At 49.2% G+C, this 22459-nt stretch overlaps 1 protein-coding gene across 1 annotated transcript in view; it reads right to left on the reverse strand.

The window, feature by feature from the left end:
• The window catches only part of LOC119107558 (rho guanine nucleotide exchange factor osg-1), a 120622-nt gene that overhangs the window by 23248 nt on the left and 74915 nt on the right, over positions 1-22459 (reverse strand). Inside the window, exons 5-7 of the mRNA XM_037231044.1 lie at positions 12966-13043; positions 12527-12601; positions 10515-10619 (exon numbers count right to left, since the gene is read on the reverse strand). Coding sequence (XP_037086939.1) covers positions 10515-10619; positions 12527-12601; positions 12966-13043 — 258 coding nt within the window. The remainder of the gene's footprint in view (positions 1-10514; positions 10620-12526; positions 12602-12965; positions 13044-22459) is intronic.

A 22459-nucleotide genomic window follows, 5' to 3' on the forward strand; every position in this document is an offset into this window, starting at 1 on the left:
CATTAATGCCGTCGGTTTAGGCCGCGTCACTTCTGTCGACACACGGTCAATAGACTGCACGCAGTCTGGTTGCTGGTGTAGTTTCAAGCACTGGTTAAGTGTCAAAATAATAACATGCAGATTACAGATCAACAGCTCGGATCAGTGCAACCTTTGAGTAGGGCCAAATAGAACACATGAAAAGATGCTGAAGACAGTTAGTGTTCACATGTGGTGGAGCACAGCCTCAGCAAAAGGCAATTCATATTTAAGCAAAAGGGCCTTTATTTCCCACTTTTCCGGCGTTATGCGTTAGAAGTACCCTCACTAACAATACTCGACATGCGCTGCCGGGAGACACAGTTTAAACGACGTTAACAAGCAAGCAATGGTTGTGTTGACAAAAACTGGAAATTCACTTGATAACATCGTGATAACCAGCACCCCCTGATATACTTAAGGACGATTAGTCACCATAAGAATTCCGAACCCATAGATCAGGTAACGCCTAGTTGCATATGAAATTGATAGGAAGCTCCCTCATTCTAGTGGGGAAATCTATGCCAGCAATAGTGCACGACACTAACACTAACCGCGACAACTCCTGTTAAAGAACGAGCTCACTGAAGGTCCTTTATACATGGCGTGCAAACATACACAACATTTGGGAGTGTCAACAGTCTGCGGTTGATGGCAGGACGTAATGGTCTATGCATTTGATGAAAGAGAGGAGGCTTCATCCTCTACCCGACCAACATTTATAAGGACGTGGCTAACATTCGAAAGAAACCCGCTTTTCGTGTATTGTGAGTGTTTGTTTAGCCACTTCTACCGCTCAGCACCCCCCCCCCCCCCCCCGATCTTTTGGCAAAACTTCACTCCTGCTTTTTGGCACTCCAAGTACGCCCGCATACAGCTGCCACGTGAGCCTCCGATACCACACTGGAGTCATGACTGGCGTCAAACGACGCCAGCAGCGGTCATCTTGACACTCGTTTGACCGTCACCCGTGGATACCTGTGGTGTGTCTACACAATGTCAGTATACCCCGGTCGCTATCCCGTCCCCGGCCCCATTGCGGAACGAAATGTGAGTTGAAGTCAGGATCGCAACCAAACAACGAATGTTACTGGAACTGAAACCCATTTCGCCGTGCCACCTGATCTATTCGATGCTGTTTTGTGTGGGCAAAACACAACAAAGCAAAACACAACCATGGTCCGTTTGACCAAAGCATGCTGCGTCTTGAGCTGACGTCAGTGGTTACACTTTGCCTGTAAAAGGGTCTGTGGTCACTGAGGCCCCTCGTTTGCCTCGCCGACTGATTTACGGTAACATAACGGTAATGCCGAATGAGGTAGCTAAACAACGATTATTACATTATGACGGCGAACATTAAAAACTGCGGCCGATCCGCAGCAAACCAGTGTTGGCACCCATCGCTGATATTTGTTTGTCTTAAAAAACATGTACGTGTTTCCCTCCTGAAATTCAATACGGTCTTACGCGCCTCGTTCAGCTGCACATCAGTCAGGGCAATGCTAAAACCATACCATCGCTCATGAGAGCCACCAGCTTGGTAACGCCTCACAAGATGAGCCGTTTTCCATGGTTACCGAAGAGCAGATCACTTGATCTAGGCTACTGTCCGATCTTTGACTGCGACTGACCGGGACACAATGTCATATCGGGTCATGGACACCACTACCTGACCATTCGCGCCTGCGATTTTTCTGGCAGATCAATAAGTCAGTCCCAAACGCACGCAAAATAAAAGGAGCCTATACAAACCTCGGGGTTTACTGAACTCAAACGTTACAGCTTGCTTCAACAAGCACGAAGGCACGACACGTCTTTGCACTGGGCGAACTGAAGACGACAAATAAAGGCAACAAACGACCTCAACGGGCGACCTAAAAATGCACACATTCCTAAGACGTTCAGTGCACTAGCGAGGAACATTATTCACATAGATTAGACAGTATTAGAAGCCTTATTCCTCGGAGAAAACCAGGAGAGTGGAAATATAGTTAGGTTGATATTTCGGCAACATACCTTTATCGAAACAACAAAAAAGTGTTCTTCTGCTATTTTTTCGATAAGGACATGTTGCCGACCTAACAACCAAACTATATCTCCAATATCCTGGTTTTTCCCCGGGGAATAAAGCTATTACTTTTGTCTTATCTATGCACACATACACACAAAAAGTAAACAAACTCTGAAGTACAAGAAAGACAACCCTGCATATTACACTATTTTGCGAAAAATATCCTGAATGCCATGTTGTAGTAAAATTAGAAGGCGTAAATAAAAAATGCAATAGTTGCACTTACTGGACATAACGGATTGTCAATAGCAGATGACAAAAATAAAACGACTTTACTAAATGACCACTTTGCGAGATAGAGAGATTGACACAAGACACGTACTATTGATGCACGCAATCTACATCTTCCCACCAACCCTATCAAAGATCCTGACCTTTCCGTACTTGAAAATATTCATGTAACTGAGGTCGAGGCACGTAGGTATATTCACTAAACATGAGCAAATATAATGGTTCTGACGGTATACTCAACGAACTTTTAACGCTAGCAGCACTCTCACCTGGCCAGCCGCTCTCTAAACTTTCCAACACATCTCTGCAATCAGGCCAACTTCCTAAGATTTGGAAACATATAGTTATGGCAATACTCAAAAAGAAAAGCTCCAACTCAGATGTGCCAAGCTTTCGCCCCCCCCCCCCCCACCGATCTTCTTTTCTGTCCTCAAAGTTTCTGGAGAAAATCGTTTTTAAATGGATTAATGAATATCTGGTAGCAAACAACTTGCTATCAGAAGACAGACCCCGTCTCTCTGTCTCCGTCCTCGTCCCCTGTCCTCTGTCCTCTGTCCTCTGTCCTCTGTCCTCTGTCCTGTCCTCTGTCCCTGTCCTCTGTCCCTGTCCTCTGTCCTCTGTCTCTGTCCTCTGTCCTCTGTCTCTGTCCTTCTGTCTCTGTCTCTGTCTCTGTCTCTGTTCTCTGTCTCTGTCTCTGTCTCTGTCTCTGTCTCTGTCTCTGTCTCTGTCTCTGTCTCTGTCTCTGTCTCCGCCTCTGTCTCTGTCTCTGTCTCTGTCTCTGTATCGGCATCGGTATCGGTATCGGTATCGGTATCGGTATCGGTATCGGTACCGGTACCGGTACCGGTATCGGCATCTGTCTCTGGCGCTGTCTCTAGCTCTGTCTCTGGCTCTGTCTCTGTCTCTGCCTCTGTCTCTGTCTCCGTCTCTGTCTCTGTCTCTGTCACTATCTTACGTTTGTAAAGACGTACATGTGGAAAAAATCGCAGTTTGTGGGTTATCAACAAGATCATATTTGTACAGGCAGCCACGACGCGAAATCTCTTGCTGCTGGAACGCTTGAAACTACAAAAAATCGTTGGCATGTCTAGCACAGACGCCACAAAACAGACTCGTGCATAAAGGTCCTGACCAAGACCAGCTATAGGCAACACTGACCCCGACAAGACACGAAACTTCCAGACGACTTGATAATACGATAATATGGCATATATGGTTGGCGGAGGCTGCCAACAAACACCACCAGTTTGCTTATTCTCTTCGCGCTTTGTTCAGTTTTCGTAATTTGCCAAATCTGAAAGCCCACAGAACTCCACGTGATGGCTACGTTAAAGCTCACAGAAAGTTCGCCAGCCCGTGCTGTTAGAGTCTGCGGGCTTAAAAGTGTCATAAGACTGAGGGCGCCAGTATTTTGGATTTTGAAGTTAACAGAATCGTATCTGTTTCTGGTCGGTGGGCTGAACCGATCCACCACTCGGGGAGGTCTTACGTAGTGAACAATCAACGGTCTTGGTCGTAATAACCGATTTCGTACGATAACAGTTTCGCTATAATGTGTCCCAAATGTTTTGCACACGGCGAGCCAGCTGCTCCCGTAAGGCTTGATGGTACACTCGATGTGGTTGACCCATAGACGGCGCGTTTTGTCGGTGCAGTTCAGGTTATATATATATATATATATATATATATATATATATTATATATATATATATATATAGCAAATATCTGGCTCAGGAAACAAAAGCTGCCGAAATCCCAGGAATTTCGAGTTTTGAGAGAAGACATCTGTTTTTGCCCTGTCCATGCCTAGTCCTCACGTGGATCTTGCCCGCCCTCCCCGCTTGGGATTATCCGTGGCGCCGTCACCCCATCACAACCACCGTCGCCGCGTGACCTCCGGGGCGGTAAGGACTCACCTTGTCGAGGAAGACCTCCCCGATGCCCTGCTGGCCGCTCCAAGGACTCACTTTGTCGAGGGTAGACCTCATCGATGCCCTGCTGGCTGCTCCAAGGACTCACCTTGTCGAGGAAGACCTCCCCGATGCTCCTGCAGGGGCACTGGCTTCGGCCGGTGTAGGGGACTTGCCCCCCCCCCCCCCCCTCGGGTCCTAGGCTCCGGTAACAGGTGGACGGTGCAAGCTGTTCCTCTCAGGGCGTAGCGACTCTGCCGGTACGTGAGCTCCCGCTCCTTGTCTCGCCGGCTCCCCCCCCCCCCCCCCCCTATTACCCGCTTTCCCGCATCCGGCCCACTCGTCACTCCCAATCCTTGTTTTATAGGGGTCGCCGTGCCCCCTCGTCCGCGTCCCCGGGTTGATCGGATCCCGGGGCTGAGGGGCGCGTCGTGCGGGCCAGTCACGGCGCGTCCCAACACTCCACATTGGCCAGGATATCCGGAGGCGCGGGGGGCCCGTGGGGCCCCACACGGGTCTAGCGGCTTGTCGCTCGCGCTGCGGCTGGGTGCTCCGTGCGGTTCTCTGCTTAGGGCGGGTGGCCGTGCGCAACGGCTTAAGGGGTTAAGACGCGGCGGCGCTGAACCACGGTCAGGACGAGGAGGGGTCTCCCCGGTTACACCTGGCCGTGTGGGAGGCGTCGTTCGCCCCGTATAGCACCGAGGTAGCCCTGGCGGCACCACCACCCCCTGGGTGAGTGGGCCGTCTCCCAGTTAGGCTCCGAGGTGGGTGGGGCGCTCCGGTGCCGAAATTAACAATAGCATTGCGTGGCATCTACAAACCAAACAACATCTGCCCCCCTGAGAGGGGGGCGGACTGCGATGATCTAAGGGCGCGGCGATAAGTCGGTTCCACCTGCCCCACGCGTTTTTGTCTTCCGGAGTGATGTGAAGAGCTTAGCATCGCCTTTACCGTTTCAGCGTCGAAACGGATGCGACAGGTTCGTAAAAGTCACCTGCTGTGATAAGCTGAGAGATGGCGCGATCGAGGTAGAGTTCGCAAAGGGCACCGATGCGACTCGAGCTATGACAGCCACTGAATTTGTTTACGCCGCGAGAACCGAGGGTGGAAAACGAGACGTGATCGTGCCAGTCACGGCCACACCGCACCATACCAAAAATTTATCAAAAGGCATCGTAAACTGCTATGACCTTCGTGACGTCAGCGAGGAGGAAATCATCGAAGAATTGGGAGCCTTTGGGGTCACCGCAGCGCGCAGGATCACGACCAGGAGGGGTCATGACCAAATTCCTACAAGCAACATTATATTGACATTTAACCGGCCTCATCTACCGTCTAATATCCGCGTTGGGTACGCCGTTGTCAAAGTCAGAGTCTTCGTTCCAAATCCGATGCAATTTTTCTCAATGCCAGCGCTTTGGTCATACAAAACCACACGGCCGCAATCGAGCTGTCTGTGGGAAGTGTGCATCTCTAGAACATTCGGGAGACCAGTGTACTTCTGTGCAGCCCTGGTGCGTGAAATGTGGCACGGGGCAGGTACCGCACACAGTTTTCGATCAAAGTTGTCCAGCCCTCATGAAGAAAAAGAAAATTATGTCACTCAAAACCTCAAAGAACATCTCTTTCCACCAGGCGCGTGAACAGTATAAGGCTAATCACCCCAAAGTATCTTACGCCGAAAAATCCAAAACCTCTGTACTACAGTCCACCAGCATCAATCACATGTCAGCGGTCCAATTCATCGCGCTCCTGCGATCCTTCCGTTTGTCTGTGGTGTCGGCGGGACGGGCGACTCCCGCCCAGTTGGATCCTCCGGGTCCTTCAGCTGAGTCCTGTTCGCCCAACGCTGTGCCGCCGGCCCCTCAGGTGTCATCGGGGTCGCTAACGGGAGAGGAAGAGGGATGGACGGTGGTCAAGCGCGGCCATGGTCTGCGGGCTCGGCCGTCCTCGCCGTCTGGCGCACCGCTGCCCTCGTCGCCTCCGGCGACACTGGCGAGTGCGTGCGGACGGGCAGCGGAAACGATGGAACGGCATGAGGCAGGCAGGCGCGCCCGCGACGCCAAGCGGGCCCGCTTGGCCGAGTTGGAGAGGGCTAAGGCGGCCAATCGTTTGTCCGGTGCAAGCAAGGAGCCCGCCCCTCGCAGTGGTACCCCATCGCCCAGAAGGCCAGTGGAGGCCCCCGCTGACCCCCAGACGCCTGGTAGAGGCCTGACGATGAGCCCTCCTCCGCCGCCACCCCGGACTGGGTACGCTGGCGTGAAGCGTGCCCCGGCCGGTCCCCCGTCTCCGTCGGACGGAGGGAGCCACAGAACTTGTCCCAGAGTGGGGCACGTTCCCTGCAGAATCGAGCCGTGGCTCTCAGTCTGAAACGTCTGCTCCTGCAACTGGCGCAGTCCAGTTCTTTTAGGACGTGTCCGGTTTTAGTATGTGACCTCTAACGGCCCTTTTAACACGCCCCCTTTACAGGCATTTTTACAGTGGAACTGTAGAGGAATAAGGGCGAATGTCCTCAACCTCCAGGCTGTCGTCAGCCGTAGCGCTGCAGGAGACCAAGCTGGCTTCTGGTCACCACTGCACGCTGAAGGGATACGCCCTGTTTCGCAACGATGTGTTAACCGACGGTATCTCACACGGCGGTGTCCTCCTTGCACACAGCGTGCCAGCCAAGGAGGTTAAACCTGCGTTCTACGCTACAGGCTGTAGCCGCACACCTACATTTTAATCAACGTCACATCACAGTGTGTTCCTTATATCTTCCACCTGGTGTCGCTTTTCCATTGGAATAGATGAGGCGTTTAGTGTATGATTTGCCGTCACCACTTCTTCTTTTAGGCGACTTAAACGCTCATCACACTGCGTGGGGCTGTGATAGCACGAACACCAGTGGAAGGATTTGCGAACATTTTATCCATGACTTGTTACTGTGTGTTTTAAATACAAGGACTCGTACCCATTTCACACTTCCGTGTGGTCAGATTTCCGCGCTTGATTTGAGTATTTCTGGTCCCGAGCTGGTGGAAAGCCTCGAGCGGTCTGTGGCAGATGATCCAATGGGCAGTGATCACTTCCCAGTATGGCTTCGATTCCAGATAAGGAAAACGTTTGGTGTAAGACCACGACGTTGGTATTAAAAAAAAACTAAATGGGGTGAGTTTCAAGCTCGACTGGAGACACTGTGCCAAACCGAAAGTGAGAGGATGGCCCCCTCTATTGAGAATTTTACTCACTGACTTCTAGATTGCGCTAGCGATTACATCCCGCGCTCTTCTGGATTTCTCCGTCGCACTCCTGTGCCGTGGTGGACAGAGAAGTGTCGTGACGCAATTCGCGCTCGCAAACGTGATTTCCGAGCTTTTGACGCCAGAAGTAACCTGGATAATTAAGTAGCTTTTAAGAACGCGAGAGCTTCGCCCGTCGCACGATAAAAGAAGTGAAACGTGAATCCTGACGTGTGCATGTAAGCACGCCTAGCAGATTCACGCCAACTTCGCGGGTTTGGGCTCGGATCAAGCGCATCTCTGGAAAGTTTTCATCCGCGCCACTTCCTGTGCTACATGATAACGACCAGGTGGTGACTCATCCGTTAGATGTGGCTGACGAGATCGCCCGAGCACTCTCCCGCCGTAGCGAAGGTGCAAACACGAGCCCACTGTTCTTACGGCAAAGAGCGCAATGCGACAAAATCGTGGTGGGACTTTTCACAAGGCGACCACAGGCGTACAATGAGCCCTTCACTTTGGTGGAGCTGGAGTCGGCAATTACAAAGCTTCGTAGTGCATCGGAAGGTCCTGATGGCATCCACAATGAGATGCTCCGACATCTGCCACCGTGTGCACGTCGCATACTGTTGGAGGCCTTCAACAGGATATGGTCAAGTGGTGAATTCCCTCCGGCCTGGCCGGAGGCTGTTGTGGTGCCTATTCTAAAACCGGGAAAGAGTGGGATAGACCCTCTTCATTACCGACCCATTTCACTGACGTCATCACTGTGCAAGCTCATGGAAAGAATGGTAAACGTTCGACTCACCTGGTTTTTGGAGAACAACGTTATTTTTAGTAACTCGCAGCGCGGGTTTAGAAAAAAAAAACTGTAGTACGGTGAACCACCTTCTAGCTTTGGACACTACGATTCGTAAGGCTTTTCAAGAGCAAGCGCATATGGGGACAGTGTTCTTTGACATTGAAGCCGCCTATGACGCCACATGGCGCCATGGTATTCTTCAAAAGCTTTATAAGTATGGTATACGTGGCCATATGGGTACTTTTCTCCAACAGTTTTTAGCCAAACGATATTTCCGTGTTCGGGTCGGCAACGTCCTCTCCGATAAGTACCAACAAATAAACGGCGTGCCCCAGGGTGGCATGTTAAGAGTAGCGCTGTTCGAGGTCATGATAAACGATATTTGTGATGTGCTCCCCCAGTCGGTCGGACGTGCCCTTTTTGTTGACGATTTTACTATTCGGACCAGTGCAGCGAGGGCACCAGCGATGGGAGCGACGCGAGCAGCTGGCTGTGGACCGCGTTGAAAGATGGGGGTGGCATGAACGGGTTTTGTTTTTCGGGCGATAAGGCCGTTGCAATGCATTTTTGTCGTCGCCAGAGATGTGATGACCTCAGCATCCGTCTATATGGTCGCTCTATTCCAAATAAGGCCGTGGCCAAGTACCTTGGGATGCACGTTGGCCGCCGCCTTACATATAACGCACATATTAAAAATGTTACGCGACCGCTGCTTTAAATCTCTCAACAAACTGAAGTGTGTGTCTCGCACGTCATATGGGGCAGACAGAAGCACGCTTATGCTTTTGTATCGTTCACTCGTCCGCTCCAAACTGGATTATGCATGCTTTGTGTATGATGGCGCGTCTGAATCCAGCAAGCATGTTCTTGATGCCATCCACCATACTGTCATTCGTATTGTTACTGGGGCGTTCCGCATATCACCTTCCGTCAGCCTTTTAACGGAGGCACACGGGCTGCCACTTTCGACGAGGAGGAAAAAGCTCGGGATAAGTTATGCCTTGAATCTGCGGCAGTTCACGCTTCATCCGACATATTCTGCAGTATTGTCCCGGTTTGCCGTGAGTTCCCTTCGTCATCGGCCGTAGCAGCACGCTTTAATTTTTGGTTTCTGGTTTCTGGATGAGAGCCTTATTGCTCGACAGCGGAATTCCTCTTCGAGGTGTAAAGCAAGTAAACCACCTGGCTTCTCCTCCTTTGCAAACGACCATACTCTTCATTGACACCCCGCTTACGGAAATTAGGAAAAAAGACGTCACACCACACCTAATGAGATCCAGGGCACTTGAGGTTCTGGCGTTTTATGAAGGATACACTCTGACGTACACAGACGGATCCAAAACCTCGTATGACGTGGGTTATGCTTTCGTCAAGCGGTTCTGTCACTCGATCGTTCTCGTTACCAGCCCACTCGTCAGTTTTCACCACGCCGGAATTAATTGCGATTACCAAGGCGATGTGCTTCATAGAAGTTGGTGAGGAATATTCACACGCCATTTTTACAGAAACACTGAGCAGTCTCTCTGCACTGAAGTCTTTTTATCCATCATGTCGCCTTATACAGGACATTTTATCACGCCTGACACAATTGAATCGGGTTGGAAAGAGAGTTGCGCTGTGCTGGATCCCCAGTCACGTCGGTAGTGTGGGCAACGAGTTGGCCGATGCCGCTCCCAAGCGAGCAGCGGTGGCAACATATACCCGGTTTTTGCCTATCCCTCCCAGAGATTTCTACCCAGCAGTCAAGATCTTCCTGAGAAGCAAATTGCAGCGCTGTTGGGACCAGGTGGGCGGCAATGAAGTTCAGGCCGATAAAAACCGAGTTGGGCTTGTGGTCGTCATGCTCCCGCAGTGTGCGGTGGGTAGAAGTGGCTTTATGCAGGTTGCGCATTGGGCATACGTATGCCACCCATGGCCATCTGTTGCATGGAGCCGACAGAGTCCTATGCCAGCGGTATGGTGCCGTTCTCACTGTCCACCATGTCATTGTATCATGTCCGTGCCTCATCGAAGAACGACGACGTCACTTTGGTCCGCAGGCTTCGTTCCTGACGATTAGCGATGTGCTCGGGGACAGTTCCTCGTTTCTTGATTCAAAACAACTCTTTTCGTTGTTAAAAGGTATTGGTTTTCAAGTTATTTTCACACCATACTAATTAAGTAAAAGCATCGTTATGGGCGCAAAATGACCATTGCAGTCGACGCGCCGTAAAACAACAACGATCTTCCCCGATGCCCTGTTGGTTGCTCCAAGGACTCACCTTGTCGAGGAAGACCATCCCGATGCCCTGTTGACTGCTCCAGTTGTCAGCGCGCATCATCAGCTCACGCAGAAAGTCTTCGTGAATCTCCAGGATTTCAGGAATCTGTTTGCGTATGTCAGAGAACGAAATTCACCATGTGTGAGTAGCCGTACACAGGCAGTAGAAGAATGGGAACAATAGGTCCCCCTCCAAGGCAGCGAAAAAAGTACAATTTCACCTCGTTGCGCCTTGGGTTTCATGCAATTGATAGTGTATTAGAGCTCGGCCCTTCCAAGAAACGCTGTTAGACAAGCTTTTGTATGCGGTTCACTAAAGTGGCAAAAATGTGCTTACAAACGTATTAGCGTTCGGCTGATGCAGTAGTTCCTAGCTACGAGTTTTTAACCCTGTTCCGGACGGATTCCCATCACCCCTATTCTGTGGGTGGGCCGTGGCTTCCCGCCCGAGATCTCGCGAACCACTGGCCGATAAGAAATGGTTTTCGTTTTCTGGCAACGTGATTTGCAGTTACAGAAAATACGATCTGAAAGTAGAATACGGCGTAACAGGGTGAACACGCCAAAATTCAGGACATTTTCGATCAGACACAGTTATCCCCGGTTATCTTCTGATTTTGACGCATACAATGCAGAAAGATGGACAGTGGCTTCAGATGGATGCATAATTAATATGTTCAAAATTTGAAAAATCGCAGACGTATCCACGACATGCCAAGCGAGATGGTAACAAAAGTCATCAAAACGCATTTTTAATTGGATGTATGTAGAGCAAATAGAATGGTGCTCCCTTTTGTCATGAGGAAACCTTTGACATAGGCATGTCCAGTTCTCCAAAGGGGGGAAGCAGCAACACTTGTTTGGAGCGTGACCCACCGTCAGCCGCGTTTGTCAGTTGACGGGCCTGCTGCTGGTGGTCACTGTCTCCAGTTATTTTTGAACACGCGCTTGGGCGGGACGAATTTAACCGTTCTGAGTTTTTCAGAATAATTTGAGAACGGTGAGATGTAGCAACACCAAGCTATGCCTAGTTGCAGTCAACTGAAAAGCCAATCTTTTGCTTTGAAAAAGATAAGGCTATTGAGATCGCTAGCCTGCACCACGCCAAAGTCAGTCCATCGTCGTCAGCGGGGACACTTTATGGAACCTGTTAAGCTGATGCTTCAGTAGAGTGTAAGACGACCTCAGACAATTTTAGACAGTTTCTAACGCAATAAGACAAACACAGTTATGATAACAACTAAGCTGATAAATCTGGGGTTATGTACGAAATCAGACCAAGGTCAAAAGCAGACAGCTTTGTACTGGAAAACTTGCTTTACGAGGTAGCTTCTGACGCTGAAAATAGGTTTTGATGCCTGAGGTAGCTTTGAAGCTCGAGGTAGCTTTAGGTAGCCTTTGACCCTTGAGGTAGTTTTTGGCTCCTCAATCACAGCGATGTTTTTGGCTCCTCAATCGCAACGATCAGGCAAGGTATTTCGCATTCGTCAATGTCCGGAAAGGTCACTAACAAACATGGCCTCGGTCAACGATTTGCTTCAGAGAACATGCTTTCGAGGGTACTTTTTATCGATTGCAGCTCAATTGGAGACCTTCTGTACATTGCAAGTGTCTTATTCGCGGTAGGCATCAGCATTTCTGTGGGCGCCAGACAGTGCGCACAGTTTCGGGTAGATGACTATCCAAACATGATCGCCAGATGCCCGCTTTCATTGGATGCCCGCTTCCCCCCCCCCCCCCCCCCACCCACCCACCCACCAACACCGGATCCTGAAACTACCCCTGTGGATTTCATGCACCCGAAATTTTCACACAACGCGTAAAACATACATTGATGCAACGGCATAAAAAGAGGTGGGATTCTCCCACCTGCCCGGAATAGAACCAGAGTGTAAGGTCGCTTCAAACGCCTGCGATCATGGTCCCCCTGCACGTCTGCAGGTCCGGACGTCATGGCTTTGGGACTCGGGATCCACATCAGAGGTGGCAAGACGTGGGGTGTTCAGGTCCTACCATATGGAATATATCCAGGAGAGTGTTTGGGTCCATGAGGGCACCCAGTTCCGGTTCTCGTAGTTTTCTGGAGTACTGAAACACGCCAAGAGACCAGGGATGTTAGCATGAAGGAAAAGTACAGCCACCATCAACCTCGGAACAAAAACAGACGGGTTGCTGGTCCTGGGCGCTTATTATGCGCTGTCTCTTAATGAAATCACTGCATAATAGTGGATAAGGCACGTGAGCAACTTTTGGACAACTATCCCAGCATCTGGTACGTGCACACGGTTCCGTGAAATACGTACAGGAAGACGAGAGCTTTGAACGCAAGAACCTTTCAAAGTATGATCTCAAAGAAACCTTTACGGGCTCGGAAACAAGGCACTCACTATCTATTCGTGAGCCAATTCATCCCTCAGTGACCTAAAATCAACTCGCCACGCTCCGTACTCACACTCATGAGGAGCCGAAGGGACTCCACGTAGGACTGCTCCGTGTCCAGTAGCTCTCCGATTATGAACAGCCTTCGCCCCTGCCGAAGATAAAACGCCGTACATAAGGAAAATAATTCATGCATGGCGTCGACAGCCCAACAGTGAAGCGCGTAGTCAATGCAGACGATCGCAACATTTTTGTCCCAGCTTGATTGCAGACCTGCTGAATGTTGCGTAAATCGAAGCCAGAACAACTTGACTGTTAAATTGTAAGTGCGATTTAGGCACCTGTAGCAAATGCCACGCACGTATAAAGTGGAGCTTCCCATACCAATCATGCCAATCTATTTACCCGAATCACTGGTATTTTGAAAACAACCGTCGATGGATTTTCTTTTGTTCGGAACTCGATCCTGAAAATATACGCTAATTGGGGGTGCTGTTTTAGAGATAAAAATGTGTCGGCATTTGGCATGTTTTGAAAAGGAGTTATCTTTTAACGACCGTATCTAAAAAGCTATTCATACCCAACATGAACAACGGAATAGGCTGAGCAACACAACATTTTAATTATGAAGATGTCCAAAGATATCAGGATTGCTTATATTAGCTAACTGGTATTTTCAAACGTGAGTTATAAAATATATGTATCCATTTATTTCAAAATAGGTATCTTTTTTTGGTTCTCTACATATCTTTGCTCTGCAGCTCATTAAAAAAACACAGTAGGCACTTCCGAACCGGCTCATCCAGCGAGCCTCAAGTCGGGCCTGCCGAGCGAGGCGGACAGCCGCCGCTTTCCAGGGAACGGTGGCTGACGGCGGCCCTCTGTCTGTCTGTCTGTCTGTCCTGTCTGTCTGGTCCTGTCTTCTGGTCTGTCCTGTCTGTCTGTCTGGTCTGTCTGCCTGTCTGTCCTGTCTGTCTGTCTGTCCTGTCCTGTCTGTCTGTCTGTCTTGTCTGTCTGTCTGTCCTGTCTGTCTGTCTCTCGCTCTGTCTGTCCTGTCCTGTCTGTCTGTCTGTCCTGGTACTGTCTAATCCTCTCTTCTCTCTCTCTCTCTCTCTCTCTCATCTCATCGGCTCTCTCTCGCTCTCATCTCGTCTCTAATCCTCCTCTCGCCTACTCTCTCCTCGCCGTCTCTCATCTCTCTTCTCTCTCTCCTTCTCTCTCTCTCTCAGTCTCCTCCATCCTACTCTCTTCATCAAACATCTCTCCTCTCGTCTCCTCTCTCATCTCCATCATCTCTCTCCATCTCAATCTCGCTCTCTCTCTCTCTCCTCTCGTCCCCCTTTGTGACCAAACGTATGGATAGCATCTCTTCCAGTATCCTCTTCAGCCGAGTCCATTTCATTTTCCGCAAGCCGCGATGCCAGGATTTCCTACCGCGTGTTTCACGGCAAGCCGTAAACCGGAAGTTGGTTTCCGCCCATACCAGGTAGACATCGCCAGTAGCCGGGACTGTCCATTCGCTGACCGGTTCAGATGTGGATAAGTAGTATGTCACTACGCTATATTCATTCATCGTTCGTAATCAGCGGTGAAACGCGCGACTTCACTATACGAGCCGCGCACTGCGCAGAAGTGTGTCCAATTCTTCTGCCATCTCCGATTGTTATTTAGACAAAGAAAGATGGATATATTCGCAAACGGTTTTTATCAAAGGACTTGAAGGAGGCTCTTGGTTTCAGCATTTGATGTTAAGAAAAGCACATACATAAAGCCAACAAAGTGTATCACGGTGACGCGTATCTGCAAAGTTAATCTGTTCGCATGCTATCCTAAGCATCCTTCTGTAAAAAGTGCAGGTTCTGCAGACCAGGAAGCGGCTTTTGTACGCGCGGTACCGAAGCAGATCGAGATGATGCCAATACAGTTGCGTTTTGTACGCGCGGTACCGAAGCAGATCGAAATGATGCCATACAGTTGTGTTATGGTGCACAGCGTTGGATCCCACACAAAGGCTCTTGCCGGGCACTGCATGTTCCCACTTAAAACAGAGGACTTCAGGCAGCCAATGTGCATTGGTGCACTCCGAGTCCGAACGAGTCGGGTTCTAACCGTTTCCGGATAAAAGTAACAATATGATCAGAATTTGTATTTGTAACAGTTGGACGTAGTCGGATTACCAAAGGTCTTTGCCAGAATGGTCATCATTTATTTCACCCAGCTTCACATCATATTTCTTCTGGGTGTGGTTAAAAACCTCACATAATCCTTATTTTTTAAATAATCTGCTGAAAAATGTCGTTCTAGGCCTCTGTTGGGTGTCTGCCGTTTAGTTTGTTTTTTTTTCCAAAGAGTTTGGTATGCAACTACTGTGAAGAGAGGACCAAAGTGAGTTATGTGATCGTTACCTTCGCCTTATTACGCTACACCTCGACTGCGTCACATACCCGACACCCAGGGAGAAGTGCTTGGGCTCTGTGCGCCGAAGGAATGGTTCAGAAATTGCTGCATGAATCGGTATGAAAATTTCCAGCGCATTTTTCGTTGATTGTAGTATAACAATGCATAGCAAATCTAGACTCGTACTTCTTGTAAAACTTAGATAATACAGTAGTAATAGCCTTCATCCTCGGAGAAGAACCAGAGGAATGGAGATATAGATGCGTTGACCAACATGCCTTTATAAAAACGAATAGCAAAAGTGAGCTTAAAATTGCCTGCCAATGTTTCTGCTCGATTTTTCAGCTTTTTTATAGCGAGCCACAATTTTTATAGGACACCAACATTCAGGGGCTTAAACAAGGAGCAATTGTCAGCCATTACTACGATGCAGTGCATATTTAAGCAGCAACTAGAAAACGCGAAAAATGCGAATACGCAAACGAATTCACGTAAACATACAACACGCATCACGCATCATTCAAAAATGCAAGCGAGTTGAAGTAAATAGGCACCACCCATCACGCATCAATTATACGTGCAAGCGATTTCAATTAAACAGGCATTGCACATGACGCGTCAGGCATCACTTGCACGTTAAAACGATTGTAAGCTAGCACTCACCACACATCAAAGCACATATCACGATCGCATAATCGGTAATGATGAGCCCTGTACGTTACGATTTGGTCGCCGACTTTTATAAGAATGAATTTACTTATTTTCCTGTCCGGGTATCACTGCGCTCTGCAGATGGCCGAGTCCTAAGAGGGGCATAGAGTCCGCACCTCCCTGGATTTCAGCCTGAACGTGTTTTGCCAAAAATGTGGTCACCGAAAGGAGTACTCCCTGTTTTGTTTTAGCGCCTCGAAGGTGTTCATTACATCTAAAAAAAAAAAATAGGCGCATGGACTCCACAATATAGAATATGACCCTTCCATGTTCATCACACAGTTAACACTTAATTTTGTAAACCACATTTTTTGGGCGTGCAAAGATATGGCGTTCAGATGTGGCGTTCGTGAGCACAATTCCCAAGAGAAGTAGACATCAACTGGCCCCCAATCAATGTTGAGCATACTGTGAAGCTTCCAATCACGAATCGCGTTTTGTGCTTTATTACATAAGAAGTTGGACATACCTGCAAGCTATAACTAAAACAAGACACGTGATCGAAGCACTTAAGAAAACACCATAACCGAGTATGCGAATGTTAGCAAGCCTCTTAAACTTACGAATAAAAACATCGCGATGAAAGGCCAAAACACATAACGATATTAAGTATGATATTTTGTACGTAGTATGCCTGTCTCATCATTAAGTACATATTATGATCTTATGTGTATTATGACATTATGAGCACATAGCGATATTTGTTTCCGTTAACACTTTCAGTACCCCATTGCTACCTCTCGGCGAGTTTGAAGTACTGCAAATGAATCAAAGGACGACAGATTCACACGGCTAGTCTGGCGGCAGCTCAATGTCATGCAGCCGTTTGATGACGCAATCAAACAATGTCTCTCGGGGTAAATTCCCCACTCGACATAAAACTCACCAGGTCATCCCCATGTGACTTAAGGTCGTGAAACTCACATATCTTATAGAGAAAGGCACGACAGTCACGATGACAGTCTCCGTTTTGTTCTATCTTTTTTATTGAGACATTAACAACGGCTGAAGTTGGTCAATTTTGCGAATTTAAACTTCTCTAAGTTACACTAACGCACCCTAAAGTTAGGACCCTGGGGTCTCACACAGCTAATTTTCTCTCTAGGTGAGACCCTAGAGTCATTTTCATTCTAGGTTACACCCATTCTTTCGGATGCCTTTTAACCGAATTTTTCAATCGCATGCCCGGGTACTACCCTTTCCCCACAGGCTTATACGAAAGTTTCAATGGGACCTTAATTTGCACCAAATAGTACTTCAAATATTTCTAACCATCCGATTTACTTCGTTCAAAGATGAAAGATCCCAACGAGACAAATCGATTTATGAAAAGAAAAGAAGAATCAAATCGGACAAAAGAGACTTCAAAGTTTTGGAAAGTATGAAAACCCCCACGAGCAGAATTTGCCGAGAAGATTTCCATGTTGTAAAGTAACCGACGTGGCTTGTCACGGAGCAGTTTTCGGTGGTCGAAATTACAAAATCGGTTCAAGGACACCCGAGACATGAGCAAAAATGTCGATTTTTGAAAAAAGTCCGTTGCACATAACTGTTAATTACGGAATCTATTCAACCAATTTTTGTGTTTAAAACGCCATTGGGTGTGCAATTCAACGATTCAAAACGCTATTGCCTTTTTAAACGATTCCAGGTAAAAAATGTTGCAGTCAAGAAAGTGTTCTTAATTTTTAAAAAAACTTAAGGCTAAACCATTTTCAATGTTTTAGTATATTATGCTGTTATCAATGCTCAGCGTTGTGGGTTTTATTTCAGCTAATCTACCGATTAAAAGCCGAAGAAAACTCCAAAAGTGTTGAGTGGTTTGTTGGCTCCGATTAACTATTCAGGAAATTCTATTCAGGTTGGCACCCTGTGGAAAACGTTTCAAACGCTAATTTACTTTAATTCGAGTCCGCTCGAATTCTGTCTGTATAATTTTTGTTCCAAAAAAACATCAGGTTTGTCTTTATCCTAATCCTTTATAATTTTCACTGACATTAAATGTTCAACATGGCACAACAAATCAAATTTTGATTAGACCTGGACGGCTTAATAATTAAGCCAAAGCTTCAATAAGGGTATCAACAGAATGCCCACAGCATGGTCTATCAGAATATTGCATTCAAACTTGAAAAACACAAACACAATTTTTTATTTTTTTCCTAGGGTAAATCTCATAGACGGGTGATAAATTCAAAAAAAATACCCCTATGTACCAATAACATATTAAGGGCTGTTGCGTAGAGAATCCATTCCTTGGGTACAACCATTTATAATATATGGATGATGTGACTTAAACAGTTCTCTAGTTACGGCTTCTCACTTCTACCTCCACATGACGAAGTTTAAACGTGACCCTATGGGGAAAACTACCTGACGATAATTATGTCTCTTTTTTAACCTCGTACAGAAAGTTGTTCTGTAAACGGAATATGACAAGTATCATGCGCATGTTTGATCAGTACCCGAAAACACCAATGATGGTGTGAACATGGTAAAAATGAAAACAAAACATTTTGACGTCCAATATCCCCCTAACAACTGGCCGGAGCTCAAGATGACCATCGAAAGTGTGTTTTGTGGTTTTATTTTCTATCTTACTGCGATTACATGTTTGTGGAAAGTTCGAAAATTTTGATGTGCATAATTAAGTAAACATAGGCCACAGTAACAATTTTTACACAAACGCTAAGTTAATTTCAGTGCATCATCGCATAGAGCATGCAACAATGTATGTATTCCAGCTAACAACATGCTTTTGGCGCCCCTGGTTACTGAGCTACAGGCCGCCAAAAAAGGACTCCGTACAAGTGCAAACTCTTTAATTTTTTTCAATTGCCACGCGTAACGCTATGAGAAAAAACGGCTCCAGTTGATCGAATGCACTTTCTTTGATAACTGACATATTTAATTTCTGTAAATAGCATGACCTTTTATTAATACAAACCGCATCTTTTATTGAACAATCAAAGCTACCAGTCGTGGCAACGAAGTGGCAATTGAAATTCGGCTTCGAATAAGAGGCCTAAATATTGGGCTGACGTCGAAATGACTCATGTGAAGAATTTTGTATGTTTATTCACCATTCGAAACAAGCAAAAAAAAAAAAAATCAAAATGCTGCAAGTTACATCTTTCTAGTGTTCATTGTTACTTGGCTACAGCGCCCCTGGTTGCTGACCCGCATTCTGCTGACGCCAATATTCGAAGGAACTGTGGTGTATCGTGGAATCGACCCTCTCAGCATGTCCGGGTCAAGCAATTGCCAGGACGCCACCTTCCTTCGGCTTTGGCCGCTCGACGGAGCACTGAGTAAAGTTTTTCACATTCTAAACGTTGCACCGGAGTTTTTCGTCAGATGGTTGGTGTCACGTCCAGCGAGGCGCCCCCACTGAGCGGCGATAATGAGCTGAGCTTCTTTGACGATTCCGACCTGGGCCGGGCGTATCAGCCTCCACCCCACTGGGAGTCAGATGGTGAGTCGTCTGTTGGTGACCAGCAATCACCAGAAAGAAAGCCGAAGTGCCGTCGTGTAGAGTTCGGCGCGGGGACCGCAGGACCGGCCGGGACCGACCACCCACGCAGAACCGGCCTGATTTTCGACATCAGTGCGCATGGGCTCGAGAGAGGGAGTGACCGCCGGTGGGCCATCGTCCACATCGGACTGGGCACCACAGGGCCATACCGTCGTGTGGAAGAGCAGGGCGATATGCCTGAATCAGGCAGGGGGCCAGCCACGCCCATCCCGGAGGGAGACCCCGCAGAGAGGGAGTGAGCAGGCGGTAGGGAGCACGGGTAGCGAGACGGGAACGAGATGCCCAAGCCACGCACTCCGACGCAGTCAGTCTGGCGAGCAGTGTGGTGGCCAAGGGCCCCAACAACGGCGGACTGGGTCGTTGAGCAAGGCAGCTTCGCCTGCCCCTGTGGCAAGCTGGTCCTCACGGGAGAAACAAGGACACCACTCGTGCTGTTTTCACCTCTCTACCATCTTTCAGTGGTTCAAGTATGAGGCTTAAATCACCACGTATGTGAAGGCGGACGCCAGCACTACTGTGCCTTGCCCCTGCGGCGCAAATATCACAAAACCCGAATCTGACAAAACGGTGGCACGCGCGCTGGCGCGTCACCTCTCACAAGCGCAAGGCACAGGGGCCTTCAGGCCGATGGCCGACCCTCCATAGCGTAAGACATCTCTGCGACGACGCACCAGTCTGTTGCGAATGACCTGGACGTCGCACTGGCCCTCAAAATTCCCCTGAAGGCCGAACAGTTCAGCGGACTTAAAGAGACGCTTGACACCCTTAGACAAGGAAAAAGAAAAGGTCTGGAACCAACGCCAGTAGAAGTTAGAGGCCAAGCCATACTGAGGGACTCTGTGTTCAGCCACTCCGGTAGGTATGATCTTTTTTACAAGGACGGGGGCCTACATCCGTGCAAAAATCAGTAAATCCATCCGCAGCCTGCTGGCCGCTTTTGAGAAGCGCGTAAGCCTGGCGGTGCCAGATTTCAGATATATGTTGGCCTCACAGGCAAACAGGCGCCAGATCCACACCACCCTAGACGAGGTATAAAAAGAGTCCGCCGACCTCGGCATGGGTACGGCTTGTGCCGTACGTGTTTTTCTTAAGTTCATCCATCAGCGACTCGCTGAAGCTACAAACGGCGGAGCATGGAAGGACATGCACGAGCTGACAATCGCCATGCTGTCGTCCGTTTTAAAGAAAACTAAGGATTTGATGCGACAGCAGCCAGTCATCTGGGAAAGTGAAACATGTTGCAGGAAGGGAGGCTGTCCACACGACCAGAGAAACCTCTAGCAGGCGCGAGATGGAGCGGCACCTGACCAAGCGTCCTTGAAGCAGGCAAAGAGGTGCTGCTCGACCAACCCTGTCGCCCTGCGGCATGTGGCTTTCAAGGTCCGCCAGATGGTGTTTGTGGCGGCACAGGTGATATCGAGAACCAGGTCAGGGGTTTCCCGCAACGTCAGGGTGAAAGAGTAATCTAAAACCCCAAAAGTGGGAAACCACTACGCGATCAGTCACGCGGGAAGCAAACCAAACACATCCATCGCTCGGTTCGCATCGTCATTTCCAGGCGGCTTTCACTGTGTGATATGCTTCTACGTGAACAACCCACGTCATCATTGGCGGAAGGAGGGGAGCCGAACGAAGAAGCTCCTGCCCAAGCTGAACTAAACGATGATAGACGCCTGAGTTTCACATTCCCTCCATCGTCCACCTTGACTACCCCGAGGCTCGTGCGCGGGACCTGAGGCCGCCGGCGCCATGTGGACCTGACTCATTCACTTGAGGCCAGGGGTGCACTGGAGGAGGCAACCTCCAGTGAGGCAGCACGTTACCGCTGCCATAGTCTCAGCACGCCCATGCACTATTACGACGCTATGGAGGACGCTAGGGGAGCCCACACAGTGCAGTCGGCAATACTAAAATCCGCCACCAAACACTGCGACATATCGAGCTCGAGCGAAGACTGATGACGAGGACGGGCAACGCTTGGAGGAGCCGCTCACGACCAGCGCGGCGGGGCAGATGGAGGAGGCGCCGCCATCGGCCACCGACGCTCATGAGGAGCATTAGTCGGATCCCGGTCCCTGCCGAGCCAGCGCAGCTGCCGGATCCAGTCGCAGACTGGCCCCCCGCACTGCCCCACGTCAACACCAAGCCCCAGGGCTTGCCCAAGACCCAGAGAGAATCGCGATACCGGGATACAGTTCACATGGGCAGCTCGCGGACAAGAGTTGAAAGCATAGACACGGAGTCGGACGTCGTAGTCGATGATAGTCTGCGCCCTTATTGGTGAAGCGACTCCTTGGCCCCCAAAGGGCACCACCGCACCAGGCGGCCATGGACGTCAGCAGAACTGACGACAATCGATCTGGCCAAAGCCAAGGGCATCGGAAAGCCCGGAGTCAAGAGCAAAACAACCTGAGTAGGGCAATTTCTGGCCGCGCGCCCGGGCTGGAGTCTTGGTACCCGGTCGGTGCCGCAGTTCCTCGGAAGATCCTCAAGGAGTGAGCCGCAAACTGCAAGCTGCAAGAGTGAGCTGCAAGCTGCAAGCTGCAAGAGTGAGTTGCAGGCTACAAGCTGCAAACTGGAAAAGTTGGCTGCATGTTGCAAGTTGCAAGACTGAGCTACAAGTTGCAAGAGTGAGCCGCAAGCTGCAAACTGCAAGAGTGAGCGGCAAGCTGCAAGTTGCAAGTGTAAGCTGCAAGCTGCAAGTATGAGCTGCAGGCTGCCAGACTGGGCTGCAAGCTGCAAGCTGCAAGAGTGGGCTGCAAGCTGCAAGCGCTGCAGCTCAGCTGGTCCGCCGTGGCGGATGACGGAGCAGTCTCTGCCACGGCGTGGGTGCGGTTGGCCACCCTCCCTTTAGGCCAACCTTCACCCTGCCAGGTTGGTGGGTGAAGAGGGCCCCGGCCGCACCGTCCGGTAACGCCGGGGCG

The sequence above is a fragment of the Pollicipes pollicipes genome, unplaced genomic scaffold (genome assembly GCF_011947565.3).
Source record: "Pollicipes pollicipes isolate AB1234 unplaced genomic scaffold, Ppol_2.1 Scaffold_6686;HRSCAF=7923_pilon_pilon_pilon, whole genome shotgun sequence".
Classification (NCBI taxonomy): domain Eukaryota; kingdom Metazoa; phylum Arthropoda; class Thecostraca; order Pollicipedomorpha; family Pollicipedidae; genus Pollicipes; species Pollicipes pollicipes.